We start from the raw sequence: 13,656 nt of genomic DNA, 5'->3' as shown, positions 1-13,656 counted from the left end.
TGAGCCCCACGTGGGACAACCCCGATGACCCTGTATCTCCCCCAGCGCTTAGAACGGTGCTCGGCACCTAGTAAGCGCTTAACGAATACCAACATTATTATTAAGGGCGTCTTCCATCATCATTTGTCGTTCTGCAATAATAATAATAATGATAATAACGATGGTCTTTATTAAGCGCTTAGCAAGTGCTGGGATCGATTAGACCGTAAGCCCGTCAAGGGGCAGGGACGGTCTCTATCTGTTGCCGATTTGTCCATTCCAAGCGCTTAGTCCAGTGCTGTGCACCTAGTAAGCGCTCAATAAATACGATTGAATGAATGATACAAGCCAATCGGGTTTTCTTAGCGCACCCCAGGTTTGGATTTTAAGTCTACCAGAAATACCAGGTACCTGTGGGACCTTTGGGAAAAATAAAAATATACCAAAATGAGGCAGTCGTAAAGGGAATCGAACTCCCGCGATCAATCCCTGCTCGTTCGTTCATTCGGTCGGTCTCTACTGAGCGCTTACTATGTGCCAAGCACTGTACTAAGCGCCTGGGAGCCAACAATCAACAGACACATCCCCCGCCCTCAACGAGTTTATGGTCTAGAGGAGGAGGCAGATGGTAATAAGAGGGGCAGCGTGGCTCAGTGGAAACCGCCCGGGCTTGGGAGTCAGAGGTCATGGGTTCGAATCCCCGCTCCGCCCCTTGTCAGCTGGGTGACTTTGGGCGGGTCACTTCACTGGGCCTCAGTTGCCCCATCTGTAAAATGGGGGATTAGGACGGGGGGACAACCTGATCCCCTTGTAATAATAATGTTGGTATTCGTTAAGCGCTTACTAGGTGCCGAGCACCGTTCTAAGCGCTGGGGGAGATACAAGGTAGTCAGGTTTTGTCCCACCTGGGGCTCCCGGTCTTCATCCCCATTTTACAGATGAGGTAACTGAGGCACAGGGAAGTGAAGTGACTCGCCCAAAGTCACCCCGCTGACAAGGGGCGGAGCCGGGATTCGAACTCATGACCTCTGACTCCAAAGCCCGGGCTCTTTCCACTGAGCCCCGCTGCAGGGCTTGTACCCTCCCCCCAGCGCTTAGAACAGTGCTTGGCACCTAGTAAGCGCTTAACAAATGCTACCATTATTAAGAGGAATAAATCACAGGATTAACCCCCGCGGTTTTGCAGATGAGGGACCTGAGGTCCAGAGCGGTGAGGTGACTTGCCCAAGGTCCAGAGGGGAGAAGTGCCCAGCTCAGTGGAAGGAGCCCGGGCTGGGGGAGGCGGAGGTCGCGGGTTCATATCCCGACTCCGCCGCTTGTCAGCTGGGTGACTTTGGGCAAGTCGCTTCACATCTCTGAGCCTCAGTCGCCTCATCTGTAAAATGGGGATGAAGACTGGGAGCCGCCCCGTGGGACAACCTGATGACCCCGTATTCATTCATTCACTCAGTCGTATTTATTGAGCGCTTACTAGGTGCAGGGCACTGGACTAAGCGCTTGGGATGGACAAATCGGTAACAGAGACAGTCCCTGCCCTTTGACGGGCTCGCGGTCTAATCGGGGGAGACGGACAAGAATAGCAATAGATAAAATCGAGGGGATGAACATCTCAAACAATAGCAAATAAATCGTATCAAGGGGATGTACACTTCCTTCGGCGCTTAGAACAGTGCTTGGCACATAGTGAGCGCTTTACAAATGCCACTGTCGTTATAAGGGGTGGAGGCGGGCTTAGAACTCAGGTCCTTCTGACTTCAACCCTCGTGCTCAACCCACTAAATAATGATGGTAGCATCTGTTAAGCGCCTGCTATGTGCCAAGCACTGTTCTAGGCGCCGGGGAGGGTACGAGGTGATCAGGTTGTCCCCCGGTCTTAATCCCCATTTTACAGATGGGGCAACTGAGGCCCAGGGAGTGAAGTGAGTCGCCCAAAGTCACACGGCTGACAAGCGGCGGAGCCGGGATTTGAACCCATGGCCTCTGACTACAAGCTGCGTCTCTCCTCCTTCCTCCTCGAGGCCCGGGTGGTCGTACCGGAAGCCCCTCCCCCTCCCGCTCTCCTCTTCCTGTCCCCTGCCTGGCCACGGGGAGACCCACCCCCCACTCATTCATTCATTCATTCATTCACTCACTCACTCCATCGTATTTATTGAGCACTTCCTGTGGGCAGCCCACTGTACTGAGCGCTTACTGTGTGCAGAGCACTGCACTAAGCACTCCCTCCCCACCCCCCGGGTCGAGGTGCGAGGGTCACCGTCGCTTCAGGCGTCGGGACCCTTCCTCCCGATTCGGTGCCCCCTCGGTTTCTGCCCCCCCCCCCCCCCCCCCCCCGGGAAAGGCCCGAGAGGGGAGAAGGGCCGGCAGGGCGTCGAAGGGAGGAGGCGGCGGGCATTTTAGGTCCGAGGGCACGTGGGGAGGCGAAGGCCGGCCGGCCCCCGCCCGCCAGGCCCCGCCATCCCGAGCGGGGAGATTCCCGGGGCCGCGGCGGCAGCCGAAGAACAGCCCGGGTCCGGCCTGGCGTCCGACGGCTCACCGTGGGTCGGCGTTAATAATAATGTTGGTATTTGTTAAGCGCTTACTATGTGCAGAGCACTGTTCTAAGCGCTGGGGGAGACACGGGAATATTGAGCTGCCCTCTCACCAACCCAGATCCGGCTGTCTCCCCTCCCGGGCCTCCCGTTGGCCCCGAATTTCCAGGCCTCGTGCCTCCCCCCGGGCCTTATGCTGCCCCTCTGGGCTTCCCGTTGCCCTCTGACCTCACGCCGTCCTCCCCGGGCCTCCCGCTTCCACCTCGGCCTCCCGCCGCTCCCCGTCCCCCCGCGACCCCGGCCCGCCGGCTCGTCCAGGGCCCTCGGTGCCCGGCGGCCACACGGCAGGTGGGACCAAGGCGCGCGGGCAGCGCGGGCCGGGGCGAACGACCGTGCCCCACTCCGCTCCGCGGGCACCGGCCGGCGCCTCGACGGAAGACCGGCACCTCTGGCCGCGTGCCCCGATGAGCACGCTCAGGGACCCGGAAGGTGAGTGGGAGGACTAATCCCCGAAAGGACATTAACGAGCCTAATTGAATATTTCGACAGCAGTTCGTCCCAGTCGCTCGGTGGTGTTTACTGAACGCTTACTGCGTGCCGAGCGCCGTACCCAACGCTTGGAAGAGTAAAGCAGCGTGGCTCAGTGGAAAAGAGCCCGGGCTTCGGAGTCAGGGGTCGTGAGTTCGACTCCCGGCTCTGCCGCGTGACCGTGGGCGAGTCACTTCGCTTCTCGGTGCCTCAGTGACCTCATCTGTAAAATGGGGATTAACTGCGAGCCTCACGTGGGGCAACCCGATTCCCCTATGTCTACCCCAGCGCTTAGAACAGTGCCCGGCACATAGTAAGCGCTTAACAAATACCAACCGGATGACCCTGTATCTCCCCCCAGCGCTTAGAACAGTGCTCTGCACGTAGTAAGCGCTTAACAGATACCAACATTATTGTTACAGCACAACGTGGGCGTGATCCGCGCCCACAACGAGCTCACAGGCTGGAGGGGGAGACAGATATTCGTATAAATACAGAAATGACAGATAGGGATATACATGCTGTGGGGGTGGATGGGGGATGAATAAAGGGGGCAGGTCTGGGTGACGCAGAAGGGAGCGAGAGAAGAGGAAAGGAGGGGCTTAGTCAGGGAAGGCCTCTTGGAGGAGGCGGGCCTTAGATAAGGCTTTGAAGGTGGGGAGAGTCGTCGTCCGATATGAAGAGGGAAACTGACAGCTCTTGGCGGGACGTGGGTGAGAGGTCAGTGTGAAATAGATGAGAAGGAGTGAACAAAGTGTGAGGGCTGGGTGGTAGAAGGAGGGTAACGAGGTGAGGTTGGAGGGAGCGAGGTGATGGAGCGCTTTAAAGCCAGTGGCGAAGAGTTTCTGTTGCGTGAGGATGTCGGATGGGCGACCCCTGGAGGGTCTTAAGAAGTGGGAAACACGGACTGAACGCTTGTAGAAAAATGATCCGGGCCGCGGAGCGAAGCATGGACAGGGTGGAGAGAGGCTGGGAGATCAGCAAGGAGGCCGACGCGGGAACGGAGGCGGGATAGTAAATGCTGGGAGTAACACGGTAGCCATTTGGATGGAGAGGAAGAGGCGGATTTTAGCAATGCTGTGATGGGCGTGGAGCCGGCTGGCGACACACCTCCGTGGGTGGGGGCACCGGACCGGGCGTTCCGAGACCGGTTTTCCATCCCCAGAAGTCCAGAATAACCAAGGAGCTTCCATTTGAAACGGGGAGCCAGACCTAAAAATCTTCACCACACTCTCCACATCCATCACTGGTATCTCTTGAGCTTTTACCGGGTGCGGAGCACTGTGGTAAACGCTTGACAGGGGAAAGTACAATCGGGTGTGTGGACAAGTTCCCTTCGAGGAGCTCCCAGTCTAATAATAATAATAATTTTGGTATGTGTGAAGCGCTCACCGTGTGCCAGCCACCGAACTAAGCCCTGGGACGGACCCAAGCGAATCGGGTCGGGCGCAGCCCCTGTCCCACACTGGGCTCGCGGTCTTAATCCCCATTTTCCAGATGAGGGAACTGAGGCCCAGAGAAGTGAAGTGACTCGCCCAAGGTCACACAACAGACACGCGGTGGAGCTGGGATTCGAACCCATGACCTTCTGACTCCCAGGCCCGGGCTCTATCCGTTACACGGTGCCCCTTCCTCTAGACTTCGAGCTCCTTGTGGACAGGGAATGTGTACTCTCCCAAGCGCTCACAACAGTGCTCTGCATACAGTAGGTGCTCAGTAAAAGCAGTTGACCGACTCTTTCCTCCCCACCGGGCAGGGCTCCCTTTCTCCCCCTGACGGTGCTCCCTCACTCCCCCATTCCCCCGGACAGTGCTCCCCCTCGCCCCTAACCATGCTCAGTTCGGGACCCCCTCACTCCCCTCACCGGGGCCTGGGAAATATGAATCAGGTGCGAGGCCTGGAGAGGAGAGGCCATCACCCCTCCGACTTCTTTCTTCTCCACCCTCCTTGGGCCGACCCCTCCGCGCTGGCTCCGCGGTGCTCTCCTCTCTCCGAGCCCCCTCCCCCCTCCCCGCCCCTCGGTCTGCCTCCTCGGGCCCCCCCCCCCCCCTCCGGTGAAACCGAATCTCTCCGGTAAGCGACACCCGTGCGGCTATTTTGGAGCCGGGAGGCGGGAGGGGTGGTGGGGTTGGGAAGGTGAGGTGAGGGAGGAAGGGTCGGGGGAGGAGGAGGAGGGGAGAGGGAGGGCCCGGGGGTGGAGAGGGGTTTGGGCTCGCAGCAGCAGCAGCAGCAGCAGCAGCAGGGACAACAGCGGAGACAGCGTCGGTGTCCCCTCTGGGCCGGTCCGGGAGAGAGTGCGAGAGGGCCCCAGCTCGCCGGCTGGCCTCCTGGTTGACTCCAGGAGAGAGGGGGGCCTAGAACTTCTCCGGGCCCCCCGCCCTCGGGGGGCTTTCTACGACCCCCTCTCTCCTGACCCCACCCTCTGCTTCCCAAAGGTCCCCCCCTTCTCCACCTCCCGCTGCTGCTCCTCCTCCTCCTCCGGGCCCCGGTGAAGACCCCCGGCGGCCCCCGGCCTCCCACCGAGCCCAGCAGACCCAACCCGAGGTAAGGTTGTTGGCGTGGCAGTCCGGGGTGGGGTAGGGAGAGGGGTCAGCCCTCAGCCGGGGGGCGGGGGGGGGGCAGGCGGAGGGTCCGGGGTCCCCGTTGGGACGGGTGGCCCACCCCGACCGGGGCAGCCGAAGGTGACTCCTGGCCCGGGACCCCCCCGGAGGGTCGAGCCGCTGGCCCCGGGCTCCGGGGTGCCCGGAGGGTCCCCACGTGCTCGGCCCCTTGACCCCTCCCCCCCAGGTCCCCGCTCCGGGCCCCCCAGATTTGGGGTGGGGCTCCCATGCCACCAACCCTGATCCAGACTCACTGGTGTGGGTGAGTTTGGGGGAGCGAAGGGGCTGATGTTTGCCCCGTGGGGCGGGAGAGGCCCCCGAGATGGGTCATTCACGGGGTGGGGGTTACCCCCGCCCACCCTCCCCCGGGCCCCCATCACGTCTCCGTGGCCGAGAGGCCCCGGCCCGGTGTCGGCTCCCAGTGGCCACGGCCGGCCCGTGAGGAGGGGGCGGGGGAGACGGGCCCCGACAGCTGAGGCTATTTCAGGAGCGATAGCTCACCGAGGGCAGGGAGGGGGTGGAAATGGGACCGTTTGACACCCGACTCCGGGCAGGCATCTCCCCCTCCCCACTGCCGGCCGCCCGCCCCGTCCCTCCCCGCCTCTCCCCGGCGGCCGGGCCGCCAAACTCTGCGGGGGAGATTTCTCCTCTCCCCCTCTGTCCCTCTGTCCCTCCGTCCCTCCACCGGCTCAGCCCGGGCAGCGTGGGGCGGACGGCGGCGGCCGCGGCGGAATTTATTGAGCACCCGCCGGGGGCCGGAGTCAGGCCGCGAGTGCCCGGTGGGTGCGGACCACCGTCCCGGGCGCCTGACGTGCGCGGAGTGCTGTGCTGGGGGCCCACTGTGTGCTGAGGGCTGTCCCGGGTGCCCCCTGTGTGTAGAGAGCTGGGCTGAGTCCCCCTGCGTGCCCAGAGCTGTACTGGGTGCCCTTCGTAGGCAGAGCCGAACTGGGCAGCCACTGTGTGCTCACCTACTGAGTTGGGGCTTTTTAACGGTATTTGTAAAGCGCTCACTATGCGCCAGGCACCGTACTAAGATACGAGCAGATCAGGTCGAACGCATTCCGTGCCCCACGTGGGGCTCACGGTCTTCACCCCCATTTTGCAGATGAGGTAACTAAGGCACAGAGAAGCAAAGCCACTCGCCTAAGGTCACCCTGCGGACGGATGACGGAGCCGGGATTAGAACCCGGGCCCTTTCGACTCCCAGGTCCGGGCCGCAGCCGCTAGGCCGCTCCGCTTCTACTGAGGGCCCACAGAGCGGTCGGGGAGAAGGGCGGGCAGGAGCTGGTCAGAAAGAGTGGGCCGAGGAGAGGGAGGAGAGGGCGGGACGGCTGCGGGTTGGCACTGGGGGGCAGAATGGGAAGAAAAGGATCCACGGAACCAGCCCCGCTCCCCCCCCCCCCCCCCCGGACGGGTTGCGGGGAGTCAGACGGCGGCCAGGCCGGGGTGGAGGTTGGGGGGGGGCCTCTCTGGCTCCCCTGGGATCCTCGTGGTTTCTCCCGCCCCTCCTTCCCACCCTCCTCCTCCCTGCCACCTTGTGGGGACCTTGCCGGGTCCCTGGAGACGCAGCGTGGCCTCGTGGAAAGAGCCCGGGCCTGGGAATCCCAAGGAGGATCTGGATTCGAGTCCCCGCTCTGCCACTTGCCTCCTTGGGGACCTTGGGCAGAGTCACTTCACTTCTCTGGGCCTCTGTTTCTGCCCAATGGGGATTCACAGCTGCCCTCCCTCCCCCTCAGACCGTATGGGACTGGGACCGAGTCCCTCTTGATTATCTTGTCCTTGCCCCAGTGCTCAGCGCAGCGCTTGGAACACGGGAAGAGCTTAACGAATGCCACAGTTGTTATCCTCAGTGGAAGAAGCACGGGCTTTGGAGTCCGAGGTCGTGAGTTCGAATCCCGGCTCTGCCACTTGTCAGCTGTGTGACTGCGGGCGAGTCACTTCACTTCCCCGTGCCTCAGTTCCCTCATCTGGAAAATGGGGATTAAGACCGTGAGCCCCACGTGGGACAACCCGACTCCCCTGTGTCTACCCCAGCGCTTAGGACGGTGCTCTGCACGTAGTAAGCGCTTAACGAATACCAACATTATTATTATCCTGCTCCTTCCCGGCACACCCCCCCCCCCCCAATGCCGGGCCCTCTCGAAGCGGGGGGACTCGCCACTTCTGGGCGCTGGGCACCCCCACGGAGAGCAGATTCCGTCCCGCCCTCGGGGACCCCCGGTCCGGTGGATGGATGTGGTCCGGCCCACCTGGGGAAACCGAGGCAGAGACAGTCATCCCGCAGCTGGGCGAAAAGAGGGGAGCCCCCGCCTCCTCACCTCCCCCGGGACCTTGGGCGTCCGCCCCCCCGCCACTTCCCTGACCCTCCCCCGTCTCTCCCTCCGTCCCTCCAGGAAGCGGCGATGAACTACGGCTCGTTCGGCGGGGCCCCCCGCTTTCTGACGCGGCCCAAGGCCTTCGTGGTGTCCGTGGGCAAGGACGCCACGCTCAGCTGCCAGATCGTGGGCAACCCGGTCCCGCTGGTCAGCTGGGAGAAGGACCGGGCCCCGCTGGCGGCGGGCGGCCGGTTCCAGACGCTGGAGGAGGGCGAGCAGTACCGCCTGACCATCCTGGACCTGACCCTGGAGGACAGCGGCCAGTACGTCTGCCGGGCCCGCAACTCCATCGGCGAGGCCTTCGCCGCCGTCAGCCTGCGTGTGGGCTCCGACGCCGCCGTGACCCAGCTGGCCCCCTACTTCCTGCTCAAGCCCTCGTCCATCCGGGTCAGCGAGGGCGAGGACGCCACCTTCCGCTGCTGCGTCCGGGGCAGCCCCCCGCTCGCCCTGCACTGGGACAAGGACGGCCGGCCCCTGGGCGGCCTCTCTCCCGACGCCCAGAGGGTCCGCGTCGAGTCCAACGCCCTGCACATCCGGGCGGCCCGCCAGCAGGACGGGGGCACCTACACGGTCCGGGCGGAGAACCCGCTGGGCGCCGCCAGCGCCGCCGCCGACCTGGTGGTGGAGGAGGGCGGCGGCGGCGGGAGCCGGGCCGGCGGCCTGCTGTCCCACCTGCAGAAGCGGCGGGAGGAGATGCGGCGGGAGGCCCCCGGCCCCCCGGCCCCGTCCCCGCCCGCCCCCGGCCGGACCTTCGCCGTGACCGAGGGCAAGCACGCCAAGCTGAGCTGCTTCGTGAGCGGCGAGCCCAAGCCCGAGACGGTGTGGAGGAAGGATGGCCGGGAGTTGGCCGAGGGCCGGCGGCACCTGGCCTACGAGGACGAGCAGGGGAACTCGGTGCTCAAGGTCCTCTACTGCCGGCCGGAGGACGACGGCCTCTACACCTGCGCCGCCTCCAACCTGGTGGGGCAGACCTACAGCTCCGTGCGCCTCATCGTCCGAGGTGGGCGGCTCCCCGGGGCGGGGGGTGGGGGGGAGAGGGCGGCCGGCGCGGCCCCCCCGGCTGACTCTGCGGCCCCACGGGGTGACCCCGCACCTCCGGGCTCCTCCGTCCCGCCCCCCGCGCCCCCGCGCGCGCCCCCACGCGCGCCCTTCATCCCCGTCGGCGTTCTCACGCTGGGATCTGCGGGGGTCTCTGGCCCAGGCACCGTGGCGCTCGGGACAGACCCCTTCCGGGTCGCCGGAGTGTAGATTCGGGCTTCCCCGGAGGCGGGGGGATGGACCGGCTGACCTCTTCTTGGGACTCTTTGGAGTCCGTGACCTCAGTCGGTCGCCGCCAGGTCAGATCCGGAGTGTGAGTCGGCTGGGTGACGGGGCAGATACCCCTACCTCGTCCCCTTCTGTCTCTGAGTCCCCCCGGTGACGCAGTGCAAACCGTCCCCCCCCCCCCCGACTCTCCCTTCTCCATCCCTGACTCTCCCCCAGTGACCATCCAACATTCCTGACTCTCTCCTGTCCCCGTGTTACCCGACGTGGACCGCCCGACTCCCCGACCCTTCCCTCTCCGTCCCCGACTCTTCCCCGGCGACCCACCGCGGGCCGCCCGACATCCCCGACCCTCCCCTCTCCATCTCTGACTCTCCCCCAGTGACTCAGAGCACCATACTTGGGCGCATTTTGCGTGAAGAGCCCTGCCGGATGCCTCCCTGGGGCACAGCACTGCGCTGGGCCCTGTGCAGGGCGTCTGCCAGGGGCAGAGGGTGGTCCCGGGCGCCTGGGAGTTTCTGCCTTGTAGGGCAGCAGCCCCACAGACCCCGGCCCCTGCCGGGACCCCCGCCCGGCCGCCAATTTGGTCCTGAGCCCGGCCGCCGCGTCGGGAGGTTCCGGAGGCCCCGGGCCTGGGAGGATAACGATGATGATGATGATAATGATAACGATGATGCTATTCGTTAAGCGCTCAGTATGCGTCAAGCACTCTTGTAAGCGCTGGGGTAGATACGAGCTAATCGGGTTGGACGCAGTCCCTGGCCCTCAAGGGGCTCGCCGTCTTCATCCCCAATTTACGGATGAGGTAATGAGGCACCTGGGTCCGAATCCCGGCTCCGCCACCTGTCTGCTGTGTGACCTCGGGCAGTCACTTAGCTTCTCTGTGCCTCAGTTACCTCATCTGTAAAACTGGGCCGGAGACGGAGAGTCCCACGTGGGACGGGGACTGTGTCCAGACCGAACTGGACCCCAGCGCTAAAGACAGCGCCTGGCGCACGGTAAGCGCTTAACAGATGTCGTGATCGTCGTCGTCGTTATTATCGCCCAAGGTCACGCGGCTGACAGGTGTCAGAGCCGGGATTAGAACCCACGGCCTTCGGACTCCCAGGCCCGTGCTCTTAGCCACTGGGCTTCAGGTGTCCGTGCACCGGGTCCCTACATTTCAGCTCCGGTGAGCAGGGGGCTCATCCCGGCGGCGTTTCCCTAGAGCCAGGGGTCGACCTCCCCCCCTCCGTGGTACCCTTGGGACCTCTAACCCAAATCCTTCCCACTGCTGAATCTGTCGCCCCCTGCGCCCCGCCGTGGGGCCGGTTGGATGTCTAACCCAAATCCCTCCCGCCGCCGGATCTCTGGTCGGCCCCGCTCTCCCCCCTCCAGAGCCGCCGGTGCCCTTCAAGAAGAAGCTGGAGGACGTGGAGGTGCGGGAGAAGGAGTCGGCCACCTTCCAGTGCGAGGTGCCGCTGGCCGCCACGGAGGCCGCCTGGTTCAAGGAGGAGACGCGCCTCCGGCAGAGCTCCAAGTACCGCATGGAGGAGGACGGCACCCTGCGGCGGCTCACCGTGCACAGCGTCACCACCGACGACGACGCCGTCTACGTCTGCGAGACGTACGAGGGCAGCCGGACCGTCGCCGAGCTCTCCGTCCGAGGTCGCCGGGCCGGGGGGGGGGGTCCCGGGGCGGGGAGGCCGGCGGGGAAGGGAGAAGGGGGGAGCGCCAGCTTGCGGCCCGGGAGACCCCATCTCTCCCTCTAGTTCCCCACCGGGTCGTCCTGGGGGGCGGATGCTGGGCGATGGGTGAGCCGGGGCCCGGCGGAAGGGGGCCCGAATGAGGGTTCGGGGGACCCTCTATTCACAGGCCTAGGGCGTGACCCGTTCATTCATTCATCGAGCACTTACCGTGTGCAAAGCACTGTACTAAATGCTTGGGAGATTACAGTATAACAATAACAGACACATCCCCCGCCCTCAACGAGCTTAAAGGCTAGAGACCCGGCTGGGCAGACGTGGCTCGACCCCCGTGGCCTCCCGTCACTGGCGGGGCTCTTGGACCACCCCTCCCCGAGCCTCCGGTCGTGGGAGCTGGGCCCGGGGCACGGGACCCGGTTGGCACCTCTTTTTTTATTCCTGGTTATCTGTTAAGCACTTACTGTGCCTCAAGGAAGGTGAGCAGGAGCCGGGGTGGAGGTTGGCGGGGTCAGAAGACATCAGGGAGATGTCGGAGGAGAAGCCGAGCGGACCCACCCGTCTCACGGGCCTCGCAGAGCCTCCCGGTGCTGGGCAGTCCGAGTGGGTGTCGGGCAGGGGTGCCCCCCGACCCCGTCCGGTCCGCCCTGGACAGGCCTGGGTTGGGCCTTGGTATCCGGCGCTTAGTTCAGTGCCCGGCACATAGTGAGCACTTAACAAATGCCATAATAATGTGCCGGACGGGGTGGGGGTGACCCCGCAGAGGGGTCTGGGAGAAGTGTCAGAATGGGAATAGGTCCTGGGAGGGGAGCGGCTTGGCCTAGCGGAAAGAGCCCTGGCCTGGCAGTCAGAAGACCTGGGTTCTAATCCTGCCCCTCCACTCGTCCGCCGTGTGACGGCGTGCAAGTCGTTTCACCTATCCAGCTTCAGTTACCTCACCTGCAAAGTGGGGAGTAAATCGTACTCCCTCCTACTTGGACTGTGACCCCCCATACCGGGCAGGTGCTGTGTCCAACTGATTGTCTTGTATCTACTGTGGTGCTTAGTACAGCGCTTGGCACTGTAACAGATACCGTAAAGAAGGAAAAAAAGGGATCGGGGTGTCCAGCCTGGCAAAGAGGAGGCTGAAGGGATGGGGGGCGCCATATTGCTGCCTTCCAGCTTTGAAATGGGACTGTTGTGAAGACACGGACCAGGCAGACTAGAGGCTACGGGTGCAGCGGGAGGGATTTCAGCCCGATTCAGAGGAGGATGTCCAGGCGGTCGGGGTTATTCAGCACCAGACCCGCCGACTGGAGAGGTGGTGGGTTCTCTGGGGGCCTCTAGGCACGGCCCCGATCGGAGGCAGGGGGTTCCACCTGAGCCTGTTGGATTCCAGGGAGATTTCTGCCTCGGTGAGTGGGCACCCTGACCTCTGACCTCCCCCCTCAGGTAACATCACCAAGAAACTGCCACGCAGAACGGCGGTCCTGGCCGACGACACGGCCATCTTCTGCGTGGACCTGGAGCGGGAGAGCCGCCACGTCCGCTGGCTGAAGAACCAGGAGGAAGTGACCCCCGACGACCGCGTCACCGTCACCGCCGCCGGCACGCGGCACACCCTGACCATCCGCAGGTGCCTCCACGAGGACGCGGGCGAGATCGCCTTCCTGGCCGACGACGACAGGACGACGACTCAGTTCACGGTGTCCAGTAGGTCCACCGAGGGGGCCGGCTTGGGGCGGTCTCGGGCCGGGGCGCGAGGAGGGGAAGAGTAGGCTGGGGTGGTCTGTGGGGTGTGGAGAGGAGCTGAGGGCAAAAGGGCTTCCTGGAGGAAGTAGCCACCCTGCTCTGCCGTGGGGCCGGAGGGAGCAGGGAGCTGTTGGACGGTAGCTCCTTGAGTGTGGGTCTGCTTCTGGGTCCCGTGCCGAGGGCTCGGGCCCGTGGCGGAGAGCTTAAGGCTAGGCGTGAGTGTGAACGCCCCCCCGGGGGGTCACCCCCCCCCCCCGGCGGTCCAGAGGCTTATCTTTTCCCCTTGGGGGCGAAGGCCCAGTCCCTGTCCGTGGCTCGCCTCCAGGAGCGGGGTTCCCGGATCGGGGGTCTCCGGCGCCGATCCCCGCGGGTGGCCGGGGCGAGGCGGGAAGGCGTCGATGGCATGAGCCAGATGGGCGGGGGCGGGGGCCGGGGGCCCGGCCCGCCGAAGCTTCCTATTTTTATCCCTCCTGTCGCCTCGTGCTTAAGTGTCCCCTGGGCACGGGGCTGCTCCGGCTACTTGGAAATCCTGCGGGCGGCAAGACCGGGCCGGGGCGTGTCCTCTGCCCCGTCCCCTTCCTCTCGTGTCTCCACCTCTCACGGCCCCCTCTCACCTTCCCGCCTCTAAGGGTCTCCGCCTCGCAGGGTTCCTGGGTCTCAGCGCCCCGGGATCTCCGCACCGTCACGTCGCAGGGCGCCCGTGTCTCAGTGCCCCGGTGTCTCAACACCCCCACGTCTCAGGCCCCCTGCGTCTCACTGTCCTGGGTCTTAGGGCCCCCGTCTTAGCCCCCCCGCCTCTCAGGTCTCCCGAGTCTCAGGGCCCCCCATCTCAGCACCCCCATGCCTCAGGGCCCCCCCCCCTTCTCAGGGCCCCTCATTTCTCAGTGGCCTCACTTCTCAGGGCCCCCCCCGCCCCGTCCTGGTGCCCTGTGCCACCCCGACCGCTCCCAGACCAGCAGGGTCAGCCACC

The 13,656-nt window shown here is 64.4% G+C and overlaps 1 protein-coding gene across 1 annotated transcript in view; it reads left to right on the top strand.

Annotated features, from left to right (window-relative positions):
- Positions 1 to 5,256: 5,256 nt before the first annotated feature.
- Positions 5,257 to 13,656, top strand: part of OBSCN (obscurin, cytoskeletal calmodulin and titin-interacting RhoGEF) — an 81,291-nt gene continuing 72,891 nt past the window's right edge. Inside the window, exons 1-4 of the mRNA XM_029078229.2 lie at positions 5,257 to 5,579; positions 8,029 to 9,010; positions 10,651 to 10,920; positions 12,387 to 12,647. Coding sequence (XP_028934062.1) covers positions 8,038 to 9,010; positions 10,651 to 10,920; positions 12,387 to 12,647 — 1,504 coding nt within the window. The 5' untranslated portion in view covers positions 5,257 to 5,579; positions 8,029 to 8,037. The remainder of the gene's footprint in view (positions 5,580 to 8,028; positions 9,011 to 10,650; positions 10,921 to 12,386; positions 12,648 to 13,656) is intronic.

Source organism: Ornithorhynchus anatinus, chromosome 13 (assembly GCF_004115215.2).
Source record: "Ornithorhynchus anatinus isolate Pmale09 chromosome 13, mOrnAna1.pri.v4, whole genome shotgun sequence".
Lineage (NCBI taxonomy): Eukaryota > Metazoa > Chordata > Mammalia > Monotremata > Ornithorhynchidae > Ornithorhynchus > Ornithorhynchus anatinus.
Note: the sequence above shows the minus strand (reverse complement) of the source record. Positions and strands in the feature narration are given on the sequence as shown.